Source organism: Carcharodon carcharias, chromosome 11 (genome assembly GCF_017639515.1).
Source record: "Carcharodon carcharias isolate sCarCar2 chromosome 11, sCarCar2.pri, whole genome shotgun sequence".
Lineage (NCBI taxonomy): Eukaryota > Metazoa > Chordata > Chondrichthyes > Lamniformes > Lamnidae > Carcharodon > Carcharodon carcharias.
This window is the reverse complement of record NC_054477.1, coordinates 75425557-75441928: the sequence shown is the minus strand read 5'-3', so window position 1 is coordinate 75441928 and position 16372 is coordinate 75425557. Positions and strand designations below refer to the sequence as shown.

The 16372-nt window shown below is 40.6% G+C and overlaps 1 protein-coding gene across 2 annotated transcripts in view; it reads right to left on the bottom strand.

The window, feature by feature from the left end:
- Positions 1-16372, bottom strand: part of LOC121284228 (E3 ubiquitin-protein ligase RNF149-like) — a 69613-nt gene that overhangs the window by 11292 nt on the left and 41949 nt on the right. For both annotated transcript variants that reach the window (XM_041199528.1, XM_041199529.1), the window contains exons 5-7: positions 12187-12270; positions 8751-8833; positions 5368-5464 (exon numbers count right to left, since the gene is read on the bottom strand). In XM_041199528.1, coding sequence (XP_041055462.1) covers positions 5368-5464; positions 8751-8833; positions 12187-12270 — 264 coding nt within the window. The remainder of the gene's footprint in view (positions 1-5367; positions 5465-8750; positions 8834-12186; positions 12271-16372) is intronic.

Sequence of the window (16372 nt, the reverse complement as noted above, 5' to 3'; positions counted from 1 at the left end):
CAGCTTCTGTTGTACTCCCCTGTTGCTCTTCAGCTAGGGGAAGCATCACCCACACTCTTATTTGGGAACTTCCCTTGTCCCCATTTAGATCTGCCATAAGGCTAGCGGCCAAAGCAATCATTGGCTCATTAGCTCGTGTCTTTAGCTTGGGAATGGGCGTTCACTTAACTTGTTCCATGACCCCATGAACACTTCTGCCCCCAAGTGGATGTTCAGTTTCAGTTGTACTTCCTTGTAGCTTTTCGACTGTGTGGGGCGTCTCACTCACTATCTACTTATCTGTTTGGGATCTCCTTTTGTTCCTGTTTAAATCTGGAAAAAAGTTTTTTACTGGCCATACATCAGGCACTTCTTCAACCTTTATCTTTCCTGCTTTGATAATTTGCCTTCCCTCAGGCTCTTTGGCTCAATATCTCTTTTCCTGCTCTTGGGCTTCTCTGGTCCCTGTTTAATTCTGGGATGGATGTTTCTGCCAATCCAATTTCTGGGATATTCTGTGGATCTGTTTTAAATTCAACTGGTCCTTCCTGGACTTCCTTTAACTCTACTGGCCTAATTTCGGCCTTGTTAAAGCCAAGCAGTTCTCTCAATTGTTACAGATTCTATTTCACCCTTTAGTGCCTCAGAACATTCTCCAACTCCCTGCACTCCTGCAGATTCCTGCTGGCTGTTGTTGGCCTCTTTTCTTTCGTTAGCTAACACTGTGCTGCCAGCCAAACCAGTCAAATGCTATTTGTTTCAGACATTTGAGCTCTGTAGGTCTGTGTGGGTGTGTTCCGGAATTGCTGGAACTATGCCTCCGGGACTTATTCCGGCAGTCAGGATGGAAGCCTTGGTCTGCTCACAATTAATGGACTCCCAACAGGAGTTAGCATGGAGTCCACCTCTTGGGCTCTCTCTGACAGCTGGCCTTGAATTAAAATGTCCAGATAGCTGATGACCATTTTAGCTGTCCTGGTACTTTCTCAAAAGTGGCAAGAAAGGATTCCACATCCCTCTCCTCAAATTTGGGGATGACTCTCATGTACTTAAGGGAGAGTGGTTCTGGGGTAGGGGAATAGGGGCTGCTACCGGGTAGAGAGGGGTTTTCCCTCATAGCCTCCAGCTGTCTGGTCTCTCTCTCTCTCTCCCTTTAAGCTGTTAACTCCATTTCTAATTTTCAGAGTTGGAAGTCTTGTCTCTCCCTTTCTCTCTCTCTTTCCCTCTCCTTTTCCCTTTCGCTCTCCTCAAACTCTAGCTGCATTTTGAGTTTGCCCAGCTTGAATTTGGCTAGGAGAAGGGATTCAGAGTCAGGGTTGAACTCATCATCTACCTGCTCTGTTTGATAGCTGAGGTCCAAGTGCTGGATCAGCAACTGGATCAGTTGACTTCTTTTCACCTTACTGGGTAGTTTCAACCATACCTCCCTAGCTACAGTTTTAAGTTGTTCTGTGCTTAAGGATGCTAATGTTTTGTTGTTTAAGTCTCCTTGCTTTACCCAGATCTGCACAATATAAGGGACCAATGAGGAATTCTTTCATGCAGGCATTCGAGTTCAGCTGCCTGAAGACTGGGATTGTGGTATTCGCTTTTCAGTCGATGCTGACTGCAAGATGAAGTAGGTACGCAGAGACTGAGTCGGTTCTGTCGGTGATGATACAAAATCTTCCTGCAGAGCCAGGCTCCGAGGTACAGGCTGTTGGCTGGCTTGAGGGGCCTGATTCTTGGTGGTTCCCCAGCTGGATGTTACAGCAGACTGCGTATTTCCTAATTCTCAAAGGCATATAGCAAGTTCAAAATGGTCACTTGAGTCACGCGACCTTCCTTCTCCACAATGACTTCAAAATGGATGCTTATCCAGCATCTGGAGTTGGCTTTGGCTTCAGAATTGATAATATCTCAGTTTTTAGTGGTTGAAAGCACTACCAACTAAGCTGAGGGTCTGGTGTTTCAGAAGCCATTGTCTAGGCAGACCCACTGACTCCACTAGCAAGGTGGCTCCCTTTAAAGTGGGTCTGGACTGTCCCAAATGTAATATGAGTCTGTTAGCAGCTGTCAGCATAATGAGTTCTGATATACCAGTCTGCTGGTCTTTTGTGATTACAACGACTGTGTGCAATGAGGTTTGAGATTCCAGAGTTCTGTTGAAGGGTCATGAGGACTCGAAACGTCAACTCTTTTCTTCTCCGCCAATGCTGCCAGACCTGCTGAGTTTTTCCAGGTAATTCTGTTTTTGTTTGAGATTCCAGAAGCTGAGCAAAGACTTCTTTTGTTCTTGTAACTTCTGAGGATAGCTCCTAGACAAAGGGCCAACCCTGTGGTCAGGTGACTTGTAGTAGCCATCTTTTTGGTTCAGCAGGAAATCCATTTTTAAAAATTGTAATAAGGATAAAGTTTTGAATGTATGGTGCTGGGGTTCTTCTCATGTTGTAGGAACCCAACAATCCACTCACCCATTCACTAACGTTCACACTGGACATGTAAATTTACCATACGGCAGCTAGTGCCATAAAAAATGGTGTATTTTGTCTTCCCCCTGATGCTACAGTGCTTTGAATGATGCTGTGCTCTGCATTTCTGGAGGGGGGGTTGGAAGACCCAGCAAGAACTGTGGAGCAGTGGCAGGGCGGGGAAAAGTTTGAGCAGAGTGGTAATCTGACTACGACTGGTGCTTTGTGGTGGATCTAGGTCAGTAATTTATCTAATTTATTGATAATACTTCACACACTCAGATATAGTGCCTTTATTTTTGACTTTTTTTTCTAATATTTCCTGACATCATGCTAGTCATTAATGCCCTATTACCTTTATTACTCTCTGTGTCCTTTCCAGATCCATTCTGCTTACTTTTACCCAAGACACTGTTTTACAGCCTTAACATTTCCCTTGTTGCTTTTGAATCCTCCCTTTCTCCTCACTGTACAGCCTTTATTAGGTTAAAGTTCAGTCTATATGCCCTAGATATTCAATTTGCTAGGACACTGGTCCCAGCCTGGTTCAATTGAAGCCTGTCCCAACGGAACTGCTCCCTCTTTCCTCAGTTCTGGAGCTAGTGACCCATGAAACAAAACTTCTGCCTCCCAGACCACTCCTTTAGCCACCCACTTATCCGTTTTTCCCTATTCCAATTGTATCCTGTATTCCAACAATACAGAAATTATTACCTTTGAGGTTTTTCTTCTTAATTTGGAACCTAACTCCTCAAATTCTCTCAGCAGGGCATAATTCTACCTATGTTGTTGATTCCTACATCAATAGCACTGGATCCTCTACCTCCCACTCCAAGCTCTTCTCCGGCCTTTAACCCTGGCACCATGCAGGAAACAACCTCCTTTGCTGTCCAGGAGGAAGCTGGAGTCATGGGTCAGTTTCAGCCATGAATAAAAAGTCTCAGAAAACTTGATGTGGGCCAATCAGAACTGATGATGAATGGCTAAACCAGTTACATCAAAACATACCATAACTTGTGGCCATTGGACCTTGAACAGAGAAGACTGGGGCCATACCAGGGCATCAAATGTGTGGGTAAGGAAGTGACAGAGCAAATCATGACTGCAGACATATTGCAGTGAAAAGAGGAACAATGACGAGGCAGTAGCAAGTTTTAAATTGCTATTGCAAACGACCTTGGTGAGAGATTTTATCCAGTGCAGATGCATAAGGAAGTGGAGTTGAAAGGGAGTTTTAGGCAGATAAAAGGAAATGGGTGGAGATTGCCTGTCAATGATCAAGACCATGGCTGTGGCAGAGGGAGATGATGAGGCTTAGGGCATGTTTGTGAATATGAGTGAAAGAGATTTATGGAGGAAGAGATTTAGGGAAGAGAAAGGGTGCTGAATTTAGGGAAAATACAGCAAGGAAAGCTGTGATGGAGATCAAATCATTGAAGATGAGTACTCCTGCTCTTCTGGGGCCTACAAAATAATTTGACGCATGCTTTTAATGGTCCTCTATGATTCCATCACCCACGGAACTGATCGGTCTAACCACTTCAAATCAAAAATGGTAATCAGGTAATATTAAATAGGGCCTATTACCTAAAACAGGTAGGTGCGTGGGACACCCAATGGTAGGCCTCTTTCAAATGCAGATGCTACATCACTGGTAGTAACAGGGCTACCAGTCCAATTTTGAGGCCATTATTGCTCCATTAACTCCAGGCAAAAGACGGTTAACTCACCAACTGGTCAACTTAGATTTATTACTTCGATTTTTTATAACTGAAAAAGCCTGCAGATTTCTCTGGCAACTTAAGACTTTATTTTCCATCAGTGGTTCTGAGGTACTTTATAGTATGCTTGAGTTCAACTGTGCACCAGAGAGAGGTAGGATATGCAGTTTGAGCATATGGGGCTGATTTTTACTACTATGCATATGCAAATTTCCAATATAAATATTGCAAGAAAACACAAACATTAATCATTAATTTAAATGTGTGGTACAAACAGAATAATCTGTTTCTTCATGATGCTGCAAAAATTTATAGTGAGTGGCTGAGCCACACAAATGAAGAACCACCCCTCTGGGTTAGAGAAGTGAAAAGCAGTCAGAATTTCCACTTCTGTTCATTAGCTGGTGCTTCTGCTGGAAGTGTGCAAGGGCACTGGAGGGCTTGACCGTGATGCTTCCTGTGACTAAACAGCCTATCAACATTTAGCATTATGGGTCCCAAAGAATCCTTACCTTAATAAGGAGAAAATGTCCAGGAGAGAAGTGGGGTGAAAAAGGCAAGAAAAAAAAAGGGATGGGGGAGGGGGAAGTGAATTACTGATTATATAAATTGGAAAATATTCCCAATTGTCCTTTGGGAATTATTCAGTCCACCTACTGACAAATATACAATGGTATGTTCAGTAGGAAAGAAAAAAAGTTCCATTTGTCTTGCGCCTTTTATATCCTCAGGACAACCCAAAGCACTCGTAGTCAGTGAAGTACTTTTGAAATATAGTCACTGCTCTAATATAGGCAAAGTCATCAGCAAGGTTTCATAAACAGCAATGAGATAGATAGAAAATATCATTTTTAATAGTGGTTGTTATGTGATGAATGTTGATCAAGAAAAAGTGGAAACTCCCCTGTTCTTCTTTCACTAATACTGCCAAGAGATCTCTTAGAACCAGCTGTGCAGGGAAATGTGGTCCCAATTTAACGTTTTCATCAGTGCAGTACTTCCTTAGAGATGTGCTGAAATGTCAGCTGACATTACGTGCTCAACTCTCTGGAGGGAGGCTTAAACTCACATTGTTCTGACTCAGAGCTAAGACTGAGCCAAGGATGACACTTGATATGACATTGTAAATTATATTCTGCTAATTACACATTTTCTCTTTTAATGTTGTGCCATTTGAATAACCCATTATTTCATCCAATTCGTTTTTCACTACTTACCACAAAGCCAAGCGCTTTAATGACATCAAGTTTACACATTGGACAGGTTCGGTGCTCAAGAAGCCATGGATCAATGCATATTCTGTGGAAAACATGCCTAAAGAAAAGCATAAACAGATTGCTGTATGTATTTGAATTGATTTCAAACCACAGCTACCTAACTATTTCTTGCTGGTCATGTTCTCCACGAAATTGGTTTATAAGTATTGTGTCAATTCAATTCCTATTAATTTCATATAAACAGGAGGCAAAGAATGTCTAAACATTTATCCGAGAATGTATTCTATTGCAAAAATGCTGATACTTACACTGATTGCTAAAACATAATATGTTCATTCACAATCATAATTTGCACTCACTGATTGAAACTTGATTGGTACCCAAGTACAGGAATAGAGTCTGGAAATATGTTAATCACCATAGATAATTGAGCAGCACAATTCAAGCATTCTCCTACTTTCTATTCTTCATGTAGGAATTTATATAAAATTTCAAACACAATGGGCAGGATTTTCCCATCGGCGAGCGGGGGTGCGGCCTGCTTGCCGACGTGTAAAGTGACGCGCGATGACGTCAGGCAGAACTCCCGATGTCACCGCGCCCCATTTAAATTTTCAGGTAGGCGGGGGCTCAGCAAAATCAGCTGTGCGCCCGCCAACCTGTCAATGGCTAATTGAGGCCATTGACAGGGTCATTTAAGTAATTAATGGACCTGCTCGTTCAACCTTAATGTTGGCGGGCAGGCCAGGAGCCCTGGCGGGCATTAGAAAAAGCATGAAACTTTATCCACGGGCAGGATGAGGTTTCATGTAGGTTTTAAAAAATGTAATTAAATTTTTTTAAAAGTTATGGACATGTCCCAACTCATGTGACAGTGTCAGGGATTTTTTTTTTCTGTTTTTAATAACTTGTACAGTAGAGATGATCTCCCCTAGGCAGCGCTTAGCCTCAGGGAGATGAGTGCACTCTTCCATGCACATGTGCAAAAGAGCGCAAGCTTGAGTTTAGGGATCGCCCCCCCACCCCCCCCCACAGCCTGCACAGGGAGCACACAGCGCTTTCGTGTGGACATCACGCTGGGTGGGCTTTAATTGGCCCGTCCGCATAAAATGGCGGTGCGCCCCTGATCGGGGGCGTGCCTCTGCGTGCCCACACTTCAACTCCCCACCCCTCCAACCCTGCCCAACATCATTTCAAAATTCAAATCATCAATCATTTATGGAGTATTAGTGAGAATTCCATATATGGAGAATTTTGTTTGGGTATGGTTTCAAAAAATTTCTAAAAATAACAGCAGCTTACTTTTTATAGCACCTTTAACACAATAAAATGCTCCAAGGTATTTCTCAGGAAGTATTATCAAATTAAATTTGACACAAGTCACAAAAGAAGATATTAGCCAATGATCTTGGTCAAAAATTGGGTTTTAAGGAGGAGAGAGAAAAATAGACAGGTGTGGAGTTTTAGAGAGAGAACTCCAGAGTTAAAGGCATTGGCAGCTGAAGGCACAGCTGCCGATGGTAGAATGAAAAAAAAAACTGCACAAGAGGCCAGAATATGCTGGTACAGGACATAATGAGGAAGGCAAATGTTATGTTAGATATTGTTACAAAGGGATTGGAGTATAAGAGGAAAGAAGTTTTACGACAATTATACAAGGCATTGGTAAGACCACATCTAGATTACCATGTGCAATTTTAGACCCCTTACCTTAAAAAGGATGTACTGGCCCTAGAAGGAATGCAATGAAAGTTCTTGGAATCAAGGAATTGCCCTTTCAGGAAAGATTGAGTAGACTAAGCCTATATTCCCTGGAGTTCAGATAAATAATAAGTGACCTAATTGAAACATACAAAATTCTTCACTGATTTGACAGGGTAGATATTGAGAAAAAATTTCCTATGGCTGGGGAATCTAGAACACGGAAATAGGGGTTGTTTATTTAAGACTAAGATGAGGAGAAATTTCTTCACTCAAAGTGTTAGGAATCTTTGGAATTCTCTACCCTAGAAAGCTGTGGATGCTCAGTTGTTTAGTATATTCAGGACAGGGGTGGATAGATTTTTGGATACTAAGGAAATTAAGGGATATGGGAATAGTGCAGAAAGGTAAGTTTGAGTAGAAGATCAGCCATTATCTAGTGGAATTGCACAGCAGGCTGAGGGTGAAATGGCCTACTCAGACTCCTATTTCTTATATTCTTACATTCTCAGAGACTTGGAGGGTTTTAGGAATGAAGGAGATTATTAATGCTAAGGCCTTAAACATGACTTGATTTACACAACAACCACTTGTGTATGAGTTAACAAATTCATATCAAATCTTTGCCTATTTGTTTGGATATATGAGCTGTGTACATGATTGGACATAATTTTAGGAAAATAATGATTATTTAATGTGAATAATCTGAAGCTTTCTCAAAACCTAAATCGTCCCAATTCGTGCAAATGTTGGAAGATATTTAATAAATGATAATGCTAAATTAATTTGAATCAATTTCTACACTTCACATCAGTACCACTAAACCCAGGCCTACCTTGCGTTTGTTTTGTGTATCAAAGTCAGGTAGCAGACTAAATACCAAATTGTCACTATTATATATGCTAAAACCCACCCCTCACGATCTACATTCACTTAATCTTGCCTTCATATACTACACTAATTTCTCTATAATATAACAGTCGCTATCTTTTGCCCAATACTAGTTGTTGACATTTCCAGAAACAATTTCCCAAAATCAGATATAACTGCATAAAAAAAGGCAGCTGAGAATCCAAGGCATCCTGCACATTTCAGCTACACTGAAATTTGACTGTAGTACCAGGTATGTATGAAATAAGACCTTGTATTACTCAACAACCTTTCCAGGTTTGCTTAATGGATTAGTGTGCCTCTCTCTCTCCCCTCCTCAAAACAAGAGCACCATACATGCCCAGTTAAAGGAAAATAGCAAACTGAAAGGTAGTCACTGAGTCCCACATTCATGTTTCTCATCTGGATGAAAATCCATTGCTCTACAACTTTCAAGACTGTTGTATTTTTAAAGTCTGATTTTTTCACCCAATTTTTTTGTCCAGATGGCTTGTGTGAGTTACACAATGACTTACATTTCTTCTTGTGGAGGAGTTCTTCCCTCGCCAAGATAAGAGTTCACTTACTTATGTAAAATCAAGGTGATCATTACAGTTCTACAGAAGCCCATTTTCCAACTTCAAAATTTTGTTTTTATTGTAACAAAGATAAGAGTCCAGAAAATATTCCAAAACTCCTTTTCATTTTATTTGAGATATAATTCAAAGTTTTGTCTTTATAAATTAAGATTATACTAAAAGTCCTTTCAGGTTAAAATATTGAAACCGATGTATTATATTAAAGGCACATACTTGCATGGAAGAATTCGCACAACATCTCGGGATTTATAAACTTCAATGCAAACAGCACAACCATCAATGTCCAAATCTATTTCCTAATAAGAGTAAAGCGTGAAGTTAGACACAGTATAAAAAATTTCTTTGCAAATTATTTTTGGTGTAGAAATGAGTTACCCTCTACAGTGGAAACAATATGTTTTTAAAGGATTACTACTTTTTTTTTTACAATACAATGTCTGATACATAAGTATGCATTTTTTTGGATTTAAGCCGTAGATAGTCCAGTTTTAGAATTTTATTTAGTAATTGGCTTAGTTTCCATATTCTCTATTTTAAGATGTTTATTAGCTGGAGGGCATAATTGGAGAACTTGAGTTATGGTTATCTCAAGCAAAATTACCTAACTAGTTGTTCTTGACAAATAGGACAGCCATATGGAGTAAATGTCACACCTCAGCAGTTCTTTTCCAGGGAGGATACTGAGACAGAAATTGGTATGCCTGTTTTTCTAGGTTACTAATGGCCACAATATTGACAAATTTAGCAATAGGAAGGCACGCAGCCAGAGATGTGTTTAGGTCTGTACTAAATTGGTCAGTGCTCGTGTGTTTAAATAGAACTGGCATTAGGCCCCTACATATTAAGGTTTGTTTACAACTGGTGATGCTGGTGCCCAGCATAACATGTTCAGGTTTCTTCAGTGGCCCCTGTTGCTGCCAACAAAGGATAGGTGTTTTGTTAATTTAAATTTTAAAAGAAAACATTCCTGACGAGCAGGAGCGCTCCTTTAACACCAAAGTTGTTGTGATCATCCGCACCAATTCTTCTGCAGGGACTTACAAGCAGTCCAAAATTCAACATCTTTAATGTGAGAGCAGCCTGTGGAGGGTGACAGGCACTGGCAGCTAACAAATAAAATGCTAACGATGCCCAAAACCTAATTTTAGGCTGGGCCAAAGTCCCTCAGTTGGTTACAGTCCCAGATGAGTGTATGTGGAAAAGATGGTGAAAAGAAAAATGTAATGTCACTTTAAACAGCACTGAAGTGTGCTGGATTGACCATATTGTCACAGTAATGCAAATGTGGGCAGCATTTGCATGGTCTCATTAGACTGGTGACAAATGACTGGTTGTGAAAATGCTTTTAACAGAGGATGGAGAAATGGAGATACAGAAGGATCCTGGGAGCAAATTCCACTGAGTGGGGGCAACCTGGCTGAAGGTCCTAATGCCAAAGTTATGGAAATGCCAGAGTCAAAGGTTTGAGAGGACAGAGGAGAAGAGAGATACAAGCTTGGGAGACATTGCAGAGATAGGATGAGTCAAGGCCATGTAGGGATATGAAGAAGATGCTGATTTTAATTTAATATGCCAGTGTTATGGGAAAATTAAAAATGTTAAAAGAAAACATTAAGAATTTACTGAAGAACACTAAAAATCTCCAGGCAGACATGGCTGCTAAACATGTTAAGAGTTGAAGATTGCCAGATGAACATTGCACAGCCTTGAGAGTCAGACTGGAGATACAAGAAAGGAAATAAATTAGATTATTTGTACTCCATTCTCACATAGGGAAGGAGCAGATGGTTTTAGCTTAGATATGGGAAGACATACAATGGACAAAGAGGGGGCTTTGATGAAACACAGTCTTGAGTTGTGAGGGCCAAGGTCTTTGTGTACATGTTTTAATTTTGATTGGTTAATATAATTATGTATACAGCCTTTAGAATAATTGGTTAGCAAAATCACATGTTTATGTACTCAATAGTTAGAGTTAGCATGGGACCGGTGTGTCAGTTACCGATTGGATGTATTCAAATGTGCTCAAATGTATTATGATAAGAAAAAGTACAAAAGTAATGAAACGTAATCAATCTGGGAGCTGGGTCTTCATTCTTAGGAATGATTGCGCTCCCTGGCATATGCCTGAATAAAGCCGGTTAATGGAAGCCTGAGTCTCTGTGGCCGCTGTGTGAGCAGGGATTGTAACTTCTCCTCTTCAACAGGCCTATGTGGTAGTTGTTGGATTGGAGAGAGTGCCTTCTTCAGCCAGGGACAAGTTTAGGTTTGGACGAGGAATATTTAGTACCAGACAGGTTACTGTATTAGCATAATTAAATCTGGAAGTGGCAAAGAATGAATAAATGTTTCAGCATGAGAGAGGTTCATTGGAGTTGAGGTGAAGAATGCCGAGGGTGGAAACAGGTGGTTTTGATGATGGATAGAATATAAGATTTAGAGTCAAACATAACTCATTAATGGGCAGGAATAGACCAGCTGGCCCATCAAGCCTGCCCCAAACAGGACATCAAAGTTTCCAAAAATTCTACTTTACTAGATCCCTCGGAAGAGGAAATATGAGAAAACTTCATATATTTGTTTTAAATTCTACAACTTTCTTTTTGGCCTTCTCTATTCCCTGTATCTCAAATGTCTCCTCAATACTATTCTTTCCAATCCTTGGTGAATCCTCTCTCTGGGTTTAATGCCTTTTCTATAAGGGGCACCCAAAAATGCACATATAGTAGCCTAACTCATGTTTTGTATGAATTTTTCATTACTTGCTTCTTCCTATTCCATACATTCCTATGTATAAAACTCAAAAAGCTATTGGTTCTTTTTAGGATTACATTTACTGGATCTGTACTTTCAATGCATTATGTATTTGAACACCACCCGGGCCAGGATTTTCCCTTCGGTGATTTGGGGGCAGGGCCCACTCGCCGAGGGGAAAATGATGCGTAATGACGTTGGGAGGAACTCCCAACATCATCCTGGTCCCTTTAAATTTTTAGAAAGGCGGGCGGACAGCGAAATCAGCTTCCGCCTGCCGACCAGTCAATAGCCAATTGAGGCCATTGACAGGCTAATTAAAGTAATTAAAGACCTGCCCGGCCAACCTTAAGGCTGGCGGGCAGGCCAGGAGTCCCAGTGGGCTCCAGATTATTCATGAAACTTCATCCACTGGTGGGATGAAGTTTCATGTTCGTTTTATGAAAAATTAATAAAGTTTGTGTGTTTTTTTATTAACATGTCCCATCTCATGTCACATGAGGGGGGCATGTTAATAATTTTTTAATGTTTCTATTTTTAAAGTTTTTCCCACTGTCAGTATTCTCCGAGACAGGACTTTGCCTCAAGGAGAAGTGCGCTCTTTCGCACACATGTGCGAAAGAGGACATTTTGACAGATGGGGATTCCCTCTCCCCCCCGCCCAGAACAGGAAAATATACTAAAAAAGCTAAAATGTCCTAAAATAAAATCACAATGCAAGTGGAAATCTTACTTTCTGAAAAATAACCTAATTATGCTATTCAAATGGATACAAGGCAAATTTTTAACGAAGTCCTGCACTATCAACAGGACCTCGCATCCTGCAAGTTGTTGTTAAAAAAAGTTGAAAACAAAATCTCATCAGCAGATAAGCAGTACAATAACAAGGACTTACCCTAACTCCATGCTTGACAGTATGCAGCTGCAATTTACTAATAGCCTTCTTGGCTTCTTTCCTGTTATTCTTATTTTTCTTGTTCTGATAATAGATGAAAAAGATTGATTATATTAAAAATTAGCATGTCATATGTTTTAAGCTAACGTTATGATATGGTAGGTGGTATTTGCCAGGTTGACCAAATCCACAAGGGAAACCTGGCCACGCTATCACAACAATTTTGCAATTTGTATTTATTATGAAAAGGTTTGTACAATGAATTCAGAAGTAATGAGTCCACAGCATCCTTAGAGATTCTAAAACTTATATTAAAACATTTATTAACAAAAGGAAAGAATAAAACACATACACAAGAATACAGTTAGACATTAAGATAAAAGCAAAAAACTACAGATGCTGGAAATCCAAAACAAAAATAAAAATACCTGGAAAAACTCAGCAGGTCTGGCAGCATCTGCGGAGAGGAACACAGTTAACGTTTCAAGTCCATATGACTCTTCAACAGAACTAAGTAAAAATAGAGAAGAGGTGAAATAAGCTGGTTTGGGGGGTGGGGGGGGGGGGGGGGGGGGGGGGGGGGGTGGGGGGGCGCGGTGGTGGTGGGACAGGTAGAGCTGGATAGAGGGCCAGTGATAGGTGGAGATAGCTAAAAGATGTCATAGACAAAAGGACTAAGAGGTGTTGAAGGTGGTGATATAATCTAAGGAATGTACTAATAAGTGACATTAAGAGTAGAAAGCAGGACAAGCAAGGTACAGATAGCCCTAGTAGGAGTGGGATGGGGGGAAGGAATCGAAATAGGCTAAAAGGTAGAGATAAAACAATGGGTGGAAATACATTTAAAAATAATGGAAATAGGTAGGAAAAGAAAAATCTATATAAATGATTGGGGGAAAAAAAAGAAAAAAGAGGGGGATCAGAAAGGGGGTGGGGATGGAGGAGAGAGTTCATGATCTAAAATTGTTGAACTCAACGTTCAGTCCGGAAGGCTGTAAAGTGCCGAGTCGGAAGATGAGGTGCTGTTCCTCCAGTTTGCGTTGAGCTTCACTGGAACATTGCAGTAGGCCAAGGACGGACATGTAGGCATGAGAGCAGGATGGAGCGTTGAAATGGCAAGAGACAGGGAGGTCTGGGTCATGCTTGCAAACAGACCGAAGGTGTTCCGCAAAGCGGTCACCCAGTCTGCATTTGGTCTCTCCAATGTAGAGGAAACCACATTGGGAGCAGCGAATGCTGTTGACTAAATTGAGGGAAGTGCAAGTGAAATGCTGCTTCACTTGAAAGTGACCCAGACCTCCCTGTCGCTTGCCATTTCAACACTCCACCCTGTCCTCATCCCACATGTCTGTCCTTGGCCTGCTGCATTGTTCCAGTGAAGCTCAACGTAAACTGAAGGAACAGCACCTCCAGCACATCTTCCGACTAGGCACTTTACAGCCTGCCAGACTGAACATTGAGTTCAACAATTTTAGATCATGAACTCTCTCCCCCACCCCACCCCTAGTAGGGCTATCTGTACCTTGCTTGTCCTGCTTTCGACCCTTAATGTCACTTATTAGCACATTTCTTAGATAATATCACCACCTTCAACACCTCTTTGTCCTTTTGCCTATGACATCTTTTAGCTATCTCCACCTATCACTGGCCCTCTATCCAACTCTACCTGTTTCCCCCCCCCACCTTTAAACTACTTATATTTCACCTCTTTTCTATTTTTACTTAGTTCTGTTGAAGAGTCATACGGACTTGAAACGTTAACTGTGTTCCTCTCTGCAGATACCGCCAGACCTGCTGAGTTTTTCCAGGTATTTTTATTTTTGTTACAGTTAGACAGTTGCTTAATATTATAACAATTCCCAAAATTCCTAATTAACCAGACTCCCAGCCACACACCCCCTTTAAGGCAACAGTCCAAAATAGATTTTAAATTTATAGAGACAATCCAACAAGCTTACCACAAGCAGCCACTTGATAGTAGAATTCCAAAGGCTTTTAACACAACTTTGGTTACTGGAACAGCAGACTTCAGCAAAGTGGCTAAATGCTTTTCCCCCCAAGTCTGTTTCACAATGTACCTTTCAGATATCACATGGCCACACGTCACACAGCCTTCCATCCTTCTTTAAATATATTTCTCCTTCTTTGATTTGTAAATCCCATTGTTCCCCCATGTCTTTGGAATTTATTTTCCCCATAATATAAAAATCTTTTATGTTGTCATTATAGCCAGCATTTTTGGGAAAATAATCAATGTAATAACATTGCTCTATTTATCTTGTCAGTATAAAAACCTTATCATGTCTCTTTGAAAATACAACAACTTTTCCCCTTATCTAAAAATGCAAATTTCATTCATACTCTACCTGCTGACTTTACCCTAGCTCACTCCTTAGCATTTCAAATGCCCTTTTACGCATAACTCTTTTGATACTTTAAACCTTGCAGTCCACACATCTCTAATTTAATTAAATCAGCCATACACACAAGCCTACTTTATAATATCCCACAATAATATTATGAAAAATATGATAGTTTAGTCTCTTAAATATTTTAAGTGTGTTTAATTTTGAACTTGTAAAGTCTGCTCTAAAGCCCAGCTATGCAAGCTGCATTGCTTTGCACTTCTTGGCATAGAAATTAGTTGATATTGTGCTTGCTTTAAGGAAGTAAAATGGATGTCTAAACATTCAACGTGGTGAGCGTGCATTTCACACTGAAATTGCACCACCCACTGTACTAGTAAAGGCTGAAGTATTTGTGTCCACAGTCATACCTGAAACAGCTTTATGTTTCAGGACCACTTCCCAAAACCGATCAAAACCAGCACTGGTCCAGCTACATCAGTATAACCAAATCTACATGCGACCCAATTTGCATCAACTAAAGAAACCACTGGAGATCACCACCGAAAATTACCTCAATGTGGAGCTGGAGAAGAGCAGGAGCTACCAGAGGGCTGCTGTCAACAACAAAATGGACTAAAATTTAAAACTGCTTTATCTGTAGCCAAGCAGCTGGTCTCCACAGCTCAATGATTCAAGTAAAATGAGGCCTGAGTGGCATGACGAGATTGTATCCTGTAGTCAGACTGAGCCAGCCTGCTGGCACTATCCCATTTCACACCCTCCTCACCTTCCAAATTCCCTAATGTCAATTAGAGAAACATCCCTTGGTTGAAAAATAAGCCTTTTTGGGTTTTTCTAATTCGTTCATGGGATGTGGACATCACTGGCATTTATTGCCCATCTCTAATTGCCCTTGAGAAGGTTGTGGTGAGCTGCCTTCTTGAACCCCGCAGAAGTCCATATGCTGCAGGAACATCCACAGTGCTGTTAGGGAGAGTTCCAGGATTTTGAAAATCTTTGCTAGTTGGACTATCAATTGTCATTTCTGGACTAGCTGTCAAGGTTTATTAATGCTCCTTGAAGTTTTCTTTTTTGTTGTTATGAAGTATGTATTCTCCTTCATCCTCACTTAAAGCTCTTGCCCCTTTTTCTGGGGCATGGTTAACAGACAACAGTTGTCTCATTCAAGTGGCCATGCTTCACACGTGAGCCTAGAAATCAAGTATCATCGGGCCACTTGATTGTCCTTGCTGATTTTTCTGTCACATAATCCAGGGGATCTGGGATCTCCCGGTCTTAGATATGGTTTGCTTGCCTCTCATGCAGAAAACTGAGAGCTGAGCAAGTAAATGAATTACCATCTAGAAGTAAAGGTATATACTTTATTATTCAATCGCAGTGATCGGTGACAAAGCCGTATGTTGCTCCTACACCTCTACCAAAGAAATTGGAGCATAATTAAAGAATGCATAGTCTAAAATTCTGTCCAAATCACTGCTACAATGCAATGACCTCTAGTAGACTCGATAAGATTTTAAGGCTATCAAAGTACTACGGTAATACAGCACGCTGAAGTACTTTTAAAGGCAGGTGCTTTAAAACCAGGGTAAAGGGAAAATCAGACCATATTTGCACACCTTTTGGAAAATGATATATACAGAGACCTGGATGCAGTTCATTACTCACCTTTTCAATTGTAAATGGATCATTGTGTGGGACAGCAAAAAAGGAGGAAAATTTAAAACTTGAATTTAGAAAGAGAAAGTAATCATTTTCAAATAGTGTTTATCATATTATGCATATTATTTAACAAAACTCCAGTTAAATAAACTACCAGG